The sequence below is a fragment of the Durio zibethinus genome, chromosome 22 (assembly GCF_047325235.1).
Source record: "Durio zibethinus cultivar Kanyao isolate XHJ-2024 chromosome 22, ASM4732523v1, whole genome shotgun sequence".
NCBI lineage: Eukaryota > Viridiplantae > Streptophyta > Magnoliopsida > Malvales > Malvaceae > Durio > Durio zibethinus.
This window is the reverse complement of record NC_143183.1, coordinates 12,338,501-12,349,932: the sequence shown is the minus strand read 5'-3', so window position 1 is coordinate 12,349,932 and position 11,432 is coordinate 12,338,501. Positions and strand designations below refer to the sequence as shown.

Genomic DNA, 11,432 nt, shown 5'->3' with positions numbered 1-11,432 from the left:
ATACTGGTTGAACAATGGCCCTTATCGAATACAAGACAGGGCTAATGGTCTCTACGAAATAGTCTACACAAAGCCAAACTAGTGTAAAATCATTTCCTACTGATACGGCTCTACGATTGCCCTACACTTGATACATCTAGTGAAAAAGGAAATCTCATCCAATGGATGTGCCTTTGGCATATAAGGCCGAGCACATGTCCAATATTGTCAACCTATCCCAGCATTTATGTAAAATGGGTAATATATCAATATAAATACAAGCCTTTCATTGTCGAGCACAAAGTAAATCGTCTGAGCATGTCAAATCGATGATTGGGCCCAAAGAGGGAAAGTGCTTGTAAATCCATACCTATATGAAATACTTAAGTAATATTTAGTTACATAATCACATATATGACTAATTAAAAATCTATCAAATCATTATAATATGTTTTTAATAATTATAAATACATACCTGGACAAGTGTCAGATATCTGACGATTAGATACATGTTTGCCTTGCTCGCAATCCCAAGCTCCTTATATAAGTAAGTGAAGCCAGCTCCCTAAGCATATCTCTCAATGGTAGTGAGGTCCTCGAGTAGGGGTAAGTATGCTAATGAGACTTTCATCCTAGCCTTATCACAAAATAATGTACTCCCTACCAAATATAGTAGAAAAGCATGAGATGCGCATCCAAATGCTTTATCATTTGATGCATCAATGACATGCCTAAAGGTCTTATGCAGCCATGATAGTCGAATAGTATATCTCTTACCTAATTTGGTCTTTTGCCTAGCATTAACATAAGAAACTCTAAGCAACCTCGACATTAATGTGTTTGCCTTATGCATTGTTGACAAATGAGGCACTGTAATCGGGGTCCCCCTAATCGGTATATGGAGAAGGGCAAACATATATCTAGTGTAATGATCATCTTACTAAACGACATACAAAATGTGTTCACCTCTAGCTGCCACCTTTTGACAAAAGTGAAGACTAATGCTACGCTAATGGTGTGATAAGTGCAATTGATAAGTAAGGATTGTAGACAACTTATTTGGTCTGGGGCTAAAAACCAATTAGGCCCAAACTAATTGGGCCTAGACTCAATCCAAGCTCAATTATCTAATTTTTTAAATTTTATTATTTTATTATTTTATTTTTGATTTTATGTTTTATTATTTTATAATTTTATCTTTATTTTATCCACATGTATACATTTTTAATTAATTAATTAATTATTCTTTTCTTTATCTGATTTTTAAATTTTTATGGTTTATCTTTAATTTTAATCTTATTTATCTTATTAGCTTTTCGTAAAAAATAAAAAATTTAAAAAAAAAAAGAGATAATGGATGAATGGTTGAAGATCAACGATTAGGGTGGCTGACAATTGGTTTTTATCTTCAAGTTGAGTAAAGGTTTTTCTTGAAGATAAACCTAAATTTCTCTTTGGTGATAAGCTGGAATTTTTAAACTTTGAAAACTTTGTTATTAGAATATTGATCAAGCTTGATCATCCCTTATAAATACACAAACAATTATCCCAGGCAAGAAAAAATACAATAATCACAAAGCAAATTAGATAGAAAATACAGAAGGAAGAATCGAGTAAAAGGCAAGGTTGGCAGTTAAACAAATTTTCAATTATGATCTAAGTCTTTAGAAATTATTTTAAAGGAATTGAAGTTTGTTTTTTTATTAAATTTGGTGGATCTCACAGCATTTGTTCAATGACTAAAACCTAGTTCCTGATCAAATCCTGATAGCCGACGAATTTCTCAACAAGAATTTACTGAATCTGGCATGAATTTTTTCATCTAGAGAGAGAAGCAAAAATAAAAAACAATGGAAAAAGAGAGAAAGTGCAAAGAAATTTTGAGAAGGAAAAAAAGATCTTGGCATTTTATATTAGTACAAAATAGGGTCGTTTCATGTATTTCAAAATAAAAAGACTTTTGTGTTTTGCATTTAGATGATCCGACCCGTGTGCACTTTACCCACTGTTTGGAAGTGGGAACCCAGTCCAAACTGAACAAGCTATTTAGCTGCCTAGCCAAGCCACAGCATCTGAGCTGTCTTTGTGCATGCAGCTGCACCTCATAAGTTGCTAAGCCAAGCCGAATCTTAGTATTTTTTTATTTATTGCTTTAGTTATTTATGTGGTTATTTTTTGTGTTTATTTTTTTTATTTGTTTATTTATTTGTTATTTATTCATTTGTAAATATTTTTAAAAAATAATAACATTTTAAAACAAATAAAAAGGAACCCTACTAACATATTGAAGAGTTCAAATTTTAAATAAAAATTAAATCTTATGAATATGTTGGAGAATTCAATTTTTTAAAATAAATTGTTTTAATAAAATAAAACCTTACCAACTTATTGGAAGGCAATTTTATTTTCAAAATAAAGTTTTAATAATATATTGAAAAATCTTATGAATTTTTAATAAAAATTAAATTTAAAAAATTATATTTTTCAAAAAACTTTACTAACATATTGGAGGGCTTGTGATATTTTTAAAATAAGATTTTATCAATAAATTAGAGAACCTTATGATTTTTAATAAAAATTAAGTTAAAAAAGATATAATTTTCATAAAATCCTACCAACATATTAGAGGATAATTTTTTTTAAAAACTCTTATCAACATATTGAAAGATATTTCTGAAAATAAATTATTCTTTTAAAAAAATTAGATTTTTAATCTCTGATGATGGAATTACTAAAAGTGTTGCAAATAACAATCTCTATGTAAATTTCTATGTGAGAAATCCTTACTAAAATTTTCCAACATTGGAGAGTTTAGATAGGAATTTTCGATACCAAGATTCTAAATCTCATTTGATTGTCATAAATAAAAGATTTTTTTTCAAAAATTAAATGAATTCGATAACAAAGCCTTTTCAAAGTATGACAAATAGTCTCATTGAATACTCATATGGTGAGGAAATATTCTTAAATTATTACCAACATATTGGAGTAGTTTTAAGAACAATTTTCAACAATTAATTACTTGGTAAGGTTTTAAGACTTTTTAGATAACATGAAATAAAATTGGTATCTTTTTTAGATAGGCATTATAGGGATGCTAGAATCTTCCCTGCACGTAACCATACTCTTGGGCTCGGTATTGATTTCGTAGATATGAATCTACTTTTTAAATATACTTGAGTTAATCTTAGAACCTCTCTTTAAAATGTGACAGATTCATTTAGATGACTAATCGCACCTAAATAAAAAAGATTGGTAGAGAGTCATTTAGTCATGTCTAGTGATAGATTTATGGATCTATATGTTATGACAATGACAACTAGGACTAGACTACTTAGGCTCAAATCTTGTTTCATGCATTATCTAGATGCCATTACTGTAACTTTGGCTCGTGGTTAATTAACTTCAACGGACTGCATTCCTATAACAATAATAACAACAACAATAACAATAGCAATAAAAAAAACAATAAAAATATTAATACAACATCCTTAATATCAACATCATACTCAATATCATAAATAACAACAACTAATTACTAAACTCTAAATGCATAAACTAATATGATTCGTATTATAAATTTGAATGATTACTTGACCATTCAAAATTTAGAATGCAACATGAGAAGCGAAACTCAAGATAATGGAGGTATTGATTGGACCCTCTGGGAAAAACTCAACCTAATGCTCATCTATGGAAGGCTCAACTTTAGTAACTCTCTCTGTCATGAGTTTTAATCCTATCCCAACAAAGTAGCCACCTATTTTGATATCTTTACTCTCTGGTAAATGCTTTCAACTTAAACTACAAGTGCTTTTTTTCTTTTGCTGCATCAACTTTTAGTTTTTTTTTTTAGAGTAAGTCAAATCTTCCACAAAAAATGTAAGATCTAGCTCTTTGTTTGCGAAGCATCAATGTGTTAGTCTACCTTATGAATTATCCCCTTGTTTTGTTTTTTACAATCATTAATGCCTTCCATTTCATTGCGAGGCTCAAGTTATTTTTTCTTTATACCTTTTTTTCAAACAAAATGGGTTGAAACTATTACAACGTGCTTAGTTTGGCTAAATCCGAATTCCATTCTAAGTTTATTCCCAATTTTCCATCTATTTATTTGTTTGGTTCAAAAATGGGAAGAAAGTCTAGATTTCGATAAATTGATCAATTCTAGTCAAACCTAAAATTACAAATCTCTTCCCTCTTGGTGTTTGCAATTTTGTTAAATTAAGAAACCAAAACATATTTTTAACCTCATTATACATATAGTATTTTATTGATTTTCACTAATAATCCCAAACAAAAAATTGGATAATGTGGCAAGTGAATAGTACTTTGACCACTACTAATGACCAAAAAATCACCAAGAAATAATAACCAACATCATCCCATAAGGGAAGCAACACAAAAGAAAAAAAAAATCCAAGTGAAGAGAGAGGCATATCAAAGGAGGTTGATGGTAGTTAAGAACTTTTAGGTTAAGCTTATGAGGTGGAATATCTAGGTGACAGGATAGACATCTCATTTTTAAGCGATTTGGAGCATTAGAGGATAAAGTTTTTTTGGGTGAAAATCATGAGTTTTGAGGTTAAATCTAGGCTTTTCTAGGTAATTAAAAAAAAAGAAACTAAGTTGATAAAAATGAAAAAAAGGTTAAGATGAGCATGTGGATTAAATTTGATAGAAATTAGCACTGGTCAATGATGATAAACAGTGACAGACGATGGCTATGCATCGATCAATGATGGTGAATGATGAATATTGGTGGTTGTGAGATTTTTCGAAAACGGATTTTGTTTTAGAGAGAATAAGAGAAATAAGGAAGAAATGTAGAGGGAAAAAGAGAAAATGAAAAAAGAGAGAGGAAAGAGGAAAGAGAAAAAAAAATCATATTTTAAAATTAATTAATAATTTTAATTTAATTTTTATAAAGTAAATTTTTTTATTTTTTAAATAACTAATTTTTATTAATTAATTACGATTAATTTTATTTTTATTAATTTTTTATTATTAATAATTATAATGAATGAGAAACAAATAGAATAATAAAATAATTATTTATGATATTTGGTTTATTGGAATATTTGGAATGAACGAAATATCATAACAATTATTATATTCTATTCCAAATCTTTTTTATTTTCACAAAATACCTATTCCATTCTTCATCTATCCTATTCTATGAACCAAACGCCAATAAGAAGGAAGAGGTGGGCAACCCAATGTCATCTTAAGGCTATAGAACTATTGATGTGGGCATTCCCACAAGCTCGTCAAATTTAAAAGTTTGCTGCTTTCCTTGCTAGGTTTGTTTTTTTTTTTTATGGCAATGTCTAATATTCAAATAAAATATAGAGATATGGTTGTCGTTTTTTTTTTAATTTTCTTTATTTAGTTATTTTTAAATTTGATTATTTGGATTTAATTTACTAAGTACTGTTGTCCCAAAAAATTAGTCATTAGATTTCTTTAACATAAAAATTTTTATTATAATATAAATTTAATTGAGTAAATTTGAGTTAAATTAAGTTTAAATTTAAAAAATAAAATTAATAAAATTTAAATCAAATTTTAAGTTTTAATTTTCAAATCAAGTTCGAATATGGCAATGCATTAATTGGGTTCAATTGGATTATATCTCTTATTGTTATATTTAAGAGAATAAAAAAAAAAAAAAAAGGGAAAGAGCTGTCGACCCGATTTCGTGAGCGGCGCCCATATTCCATTCAGGCCTGATCAGGATTAGGCCCAAGTAATCCTTTAGCATGTTTTAAAGTACAAGCTGAAGTTCGGTCAAAAGTTTTTTTCTGTCCAACGCACCGGTTTAGGATGCCCGACGTAATCACTGGACCATGTTTGTGAGTGTCTCCAATGAAAATTGACATCGTTAAGTTCTCTGGTCATCACCTTTTTTTCTCACCTTTCCCCCTGAATTGCAGTGGATTCGCATTTGTTATCAGGTATATTATTTTATTTATTTTAAACAAGAATTTATTTTATATCTCTTCTATTTTATCCTCGTAATATATTGATGTTGGTGTTTTTATCTTTTTTCTTCAGCTGGATTTTGATGATTTTAAGGATGTTGCTTTTGATTTATTTTTCTTAGATTTCTGATGACGAGTTTGGTTTGTTGAACCACCCATCTCTCTGTTTTCATAGAAATCAATCTTTTTTCCATGTAATACAATCTGCTTTTGATGGTAATTTTCTTTTGGTGAATGTTCAATGAATTTTAATTAATCTAGTATTGGGAAAATAATGAAGCCAACATCCTAAAATTTTTCATTTCATGGATATCTTACTTCTTCAGTTGACATTTAAATCTGAAAATTTAATAGGGATGGTGGTTCTCTGAAAATTTTATCAGTTTGGTTGATTAAATTCTTGCCCAAAATCATTTATTGAATGATTTCAGAAAGTTTTTAAATTGCAATTGGCTATGGCATTTTAGTGCAATTTTAGTTGCTGTATCTTTGAGTATGTTTCTTTCCACTGTTCTAGAAATCTGACTGGTTTTATACGTGTTTTGAAGGAGAAAAAGATAGAGAAGAAGATATTATCCATTTTTTGCAATGAATCAGATTGATGATTCTATGCGGAATCAAATAGCAGCTCTTTTGCGAGTTATAAATTTCACGCGATGTTTCAAAGAAGACAATGTTCCAATTGAAATAGAAGAGGTAATAGACATGGTTTATTTTCCGCTTTGTTTTTTGTTTATTCAACCCATTCTTTTCTGACCCTTTTTTTTTTTTGGTTGTTTCTGCTTTCAATTTCTCAGGGTCTCTTTCTGGGTTCTATTGCAGCTGCTAATAATCTGGATGCACTTAAAAGTTTAAATATCACACATATCTTAACTGTGGCTAGTTCCCTAAAACCTTCTCATAGCAATGACTTTATGTACAAAATTATACCAGGTGGGAAAGTTCTCCTTTAATCAGGTGATATAGTTTGAACTAGCATATCATAAAGCTTGGACTTTTTATGCTGTGATTCGTTGGCATTTGTAGTTCCATTTGTCTCTGGTTCCATTTTTATATTTAATTTAATTTAATATAACTATATAAAAACTATTTTAACTTTTAATTATAATACACACTTACATATTTAATATAATTATATACAAATTATTTTAAATATTTATTTATGATAAACATTTAGTATGTAATTATTTTTTATATTAATAATATAAGTATAATATAAATAATCATTTAGTATAATTGTAGTTCATCATTTAATCGCTTATTATTTTGATTTTAGCATAATTGTAGCTCATTATATAATTTATTCTAAATTACATGATTAACAATTAATAATATAATTATAACATAAACATAACGTATATACACAAATTAATGGCTTGTTCTATATATTTTATTCTAAATTACATGTTAATTGATTCCTTTGTATAGTTATAATGCATTATATAATTTATTCTATATGATTTATTGACATATATACCCATAATAATAAAAAATATATAATTTACTTTAAATCATATTATAAATTTTAAGAAATTTTATAAGTAACATAACATATGTATAAGTTATATTAGTTTGATATTAAAAACATATATTTTTTTGATATTTTTAATAATTTTAATAAGTTATCATTTGTGTTATATTTATTATTTTTATTTGTGTTATATTTATTTTTTTTATAAAAGTAATATTTTAAATAAAATTATACTTAATTTAGTCTTAGATTATTTCAGATTAATTTTTCGAGCAATTTCTGTTTCAGATTATTTCGGGTTTGGGTTATTTTCATTTTCCAAAAGTCATTTTTCGCGAAACAAACGAGGCCTTAGATTTGGGTTATTTTCAGCATCGGGTTGGGTGGGTTCGGGTTGTTGATTTTTTATGATCGATAGGGTTGGGTAGGGTTTTGGTTTGGGTAAGTTAGATGGACTTTTCAAGTTCAGCTAGAATTTACAGTTCTATGCCTAAGCAATTGGCTTGTTAACCACTAATAGTTTAGCCCTGCTGGAATGTTCTGCTATAAAATGTGTTTCTAACTAAGATTATAACAAATTATCCTTAACTTACAATTGTTTGCTAATCTATGCATATTAAGCTGTCTGTGCCGTATGCTCAAACATCCCAAGTTGCCTTCATGTTTGATCAGTTTCAACCGTATTTATCCTCTTGTTATATATGATTTTGTATAGTTTTTTCTGTGCTTCCTCAGACTGTTGCATTATGATTTCTTCCACCTACAGAACAAGGTTTTTAATACCTTAACCTAATGTGTATCCTGATGTGAAGGTCTCTCATATGCTTATTAATGTTATAAGCCATATTGAACATCCTGAAGTGCCATTTAGTGCTAACTCTTAAGATCTTTTCTGCTAATTCAGTCCTGGACAAAGAAGACACAAATTTAAGTCAGTACTTTGATGAATGCTTCGATTTCATTGATGAAGCGAAAAGACAGGGTGGCAGTGTATTGGTTCACTGCTTTGTTGGAAAATCAAGAAGGTAATGTTCTAGTGATTTTCTATTCATTTTCTGAAATGATTATTCTGCAGATACTTAATATGAACATGTGTTTAACATGTTGACTTGCATTTATCCACATTTTAATGTTCTGTTGCCAACCTGCATTCTCATGTATTCACTGTAATTTATCTAACAAATAGGCAATAATCTGGAGGTTTTTATTGCTGCAATAGTTACTGAGTCCAAATATTGAAGTGTGAAATTTAGCTCTGTCATTTAAGACTACAGAACTCAATCTTTCAAATGAATTATGCTTCAAGAATTAGGTGCAACCCTTGGCCTAGTTATGTTAGGTGATTTAGAATCTTACAACTCGGTTACCAAAGTTTTTGCTTGTACAACTCAGTTACCAAAGTTTATGCTTGTACCTTAATGAAACGAAGTCACAGGTTTGCAACTTCACTGTTTTCTTCTGTTTCCAAAAAATTTTGGAAGCAGAAAGGAAGACCTGTATTTAAAGCAGAAAGAACCTAACAGTCCCTGGTAGAAGTTTGATTGATAACTGTGCTATTTCTAGAAAACACCTTGCTTTCAGATCTCAGATTTACATCATGAACAAAATGTTTTGTTAATTGTAATTGAATGTAATTTATATAAAATGGTAATGAACCATTGGACATTTTTTAAGCATGGTTACCTTGCTTGTGTTGTTGGCGTTGGCATTGTCTGAAGCAAATGTTCAGAGATGTAAAGGTGAGTTTAGAAGTAGTGTAATTAATTAAATTTAGAAATAAAGTTAAACCATCCTGGGATTTCGTATTATATCAGTGAGAACTTCAATTATCTAGGTGTATCTTCCAAGTTGTGTGTCATAAGGATCAGAAGCTTGTATGCATCTTGTTTGATATAATTTCTTATTCTTTCTCTCTTTGTGATGTTTAAACAACACAGTTTAGAAAGACATTCTTTCAAGCTGCACCTTGCTTCTTTGAATTGTTAGATGCTTTAAGCATATTGTTGATTCTTTTTTTTTTTTTTCCCTTCAGATAAGTCATATTATGTGTTCAAATTGTTATGTCATGCAGTGTGACTATAGTTGTTGCCTATCTAATGAAAAAGCATGGTATGAGCTTATCACAAGCCTTGAAACATGTGAAGAGCAAAAGGCCTCTGGCAGCTCCTAATTCTGGTTTCATCCAACAATTGAAGGAGCTTGAAAAATCTCTTCAAGGTGCATCATAATATATATATATATATATTTATAAATAAATAAAGATATATGTATATTTACCCCTTGAGACACAAGTTCCATCATAGCATGCATCAATCACCAAAATGAAGCTTTCTAGACATTTACTTCATGAAGTTGGATCTCTTCACCCCATTGAAATGTCTAGTTCTGCAGCTTCTGCTCATGTTAGTATTGTTTAAAAAGGTGAAACTTTTGATTCAAAATATGTTGTTGCTTGCATTTGTACTATGAGTATTTGAACAAACTTTGATGGAAGAAACCATGTGGATGCTATCACCTTAGTCCACCAGAAACATCTAGCAAAGCACTTCAAAGGTCCTGATGTAGCTAGAAGGCACTTGATCCTTTAGTTATGTGCTTCCAAGAATGTCCGAGGAATGTCCTCGCTCTAGAGGAAAAGGCAAAAGTTGAATGTAGGGAAATTTTTGTTCGGGACTGAGCTGTTTGTTTTTCTCTCAGATTAAGTTTTGAACCTTGCAAAAAAAGCTCTAGACTTACTTTTGATTTTTGTGGTAAGTATCCAACTGTATCTGCTAATCACTATAAGCTTAAAATGGGATCTTTAAAGGCTTAATAATGTAGGTTGTTGACTTGACAAATCTCCATAGCATACTTCATGGCATAGCTGGATTTACAAATGACACTGTTAGTAAGACCAGTTGAAGTCCCACCATTTGTTGTTTTTCAGTATCTAATTATTCGTACATTTTTTTCTTCCCTGTTCAAATCTTGCATTAACTGAAAGTTTTCCTTCTTCCACTTCCACTTGTGATGCTGCAGCCAACAAACAACAGATGAAAGTTAATGAATGAAGAAAAGCTGCTTTACCTTTAGTTGGTCCAAGATATTGATGATCAAGTATTTCCATTATGCTGTAGATTTTAAGGCTTGCTATTGCAGGTGGGTGATTCCTGATTGGCCACCATTTCTGTTAACGTCACCGTTCAGATTGTATGTGTTAGCTCATATTGATACTGGAGATTTTTCTTTTCTTTCTCTTTTTTTTTTTTTTCCTCGGTGGAAATAGAAAATGAAAAGGGGGCAATTTCTTGCTCATGCTTTTTGTGTTTACTATTATTATATATCTGAAAAATGCAGGGAGATTTTTTTTTTTTCAATAATATGGTGACAAAAAATTATTGATCAAGATCTGCCATTTTATAATACGGTAAAAATAGGCATTATAATAATTTAGAAAGAAAAAAAAGGTTTACCATTTTTTTTTTAAAATTTCTGCAAGTTGTGGTTTGGACTTAAGCCCAAACGACACGAGTACAGGCCAGAGCAATTTGTACTGCTACACAAGACAATACCTTTTTGAAAGAAAAACGTCTCACACTTATAATGTTCGACTCTCATGAAATAAGTACTTTATATTATTAATATTCATTAACTTTATACATTATGTGAGACGGTAAAAATATCAAAACAAATCAAAGTTACTTGCAATTTACGGATCGTTTGAATGAATCATACAATTATATTTCATAAAATTGAATTAAAAATAATGATAATAATAAAATTAATTATTATAATATTAAATTAAAATTAATAATAAAATATGTATTTATATATAAATATAACGATGACATAAGATAAAATATATCAATTTACTGTCACATCAAAGGACATCAACTGTCATCGTATAACATTGAATTCTATTTAAATTTTATACTAAAACAATCTACAGTTTTAAAATTCATTAAACTAATCCCACCGTCATTGAATCGTTCTCCTTTCACGATATATTGGATATATTG

The 11,432-nt window shown here is 29.4% G+C and overlaps 1 protein-coding gene across 2 annotated transcripts; it reads left to right on the top strand.

Annotated features, from left to right (window-relative positions):
- The first annotated feature begins 5,774 nt into the window (after positions 1-5,774).
- DSPTP1 (dual specificity protein phosphatase 1) lies at positions 5,775-10,728 on the top strand. Of its 2 annotated transcripts, none has more exons than XM_022906273.2 (6): positions 5,775-5,936; positions 6,521-6,659; positions 6,761-6,896; positions 8,339-8,459; positions 9,506-9,651; positions 10,453-10,728. In XM_022906273.2, the coding sequence occupies exons 2-6, from the start codon at positions 6,552-6,554 to the stop codon at positions 10,482-10,484; spliced, it is 543 nt and encodes a 180-aa protein (XP_022762008.1). In that variant the 5' UTR covers positions 5,775-5,936; positions 6,521-6,551; the 3' UTR covers positions 10,485-10,728. The 2 variants fall into 2 exon arrangements, with proteins under 2 accessions (XP_022762008.1, XP_089607899.1); XM_089751773.1 differs by having other exon boundaries at positions 5,776-5,936; positions 6,512-6,659.
- The last annotated feature ends 704 nt before the right edge of the window (positions 10,729-11,432 follow it).

Coding starts and splice junctions, on each gene's coding strand:
- DSPTP1 (XM_022906273.2), top strand. CDS start 6,552: ATGAATCAGATTGATGATTCTATGCGGAATCAAATAGCAGCTCTTTTG. Junction 8,460..9,505: donor TTTGTTGGAAAATCAAGAAG/GTAATGTTCTAG, acceptor TATGTCATGCAG/TGTGACTATAGTTGTTGCCT. Junction 9,652..10,452: donor GCTTGAAAAATCTCTTCAAG/GTGCATCATAAT, acceptor GTGATGCTGCAG/CCAACAAACAACAGATGAAA.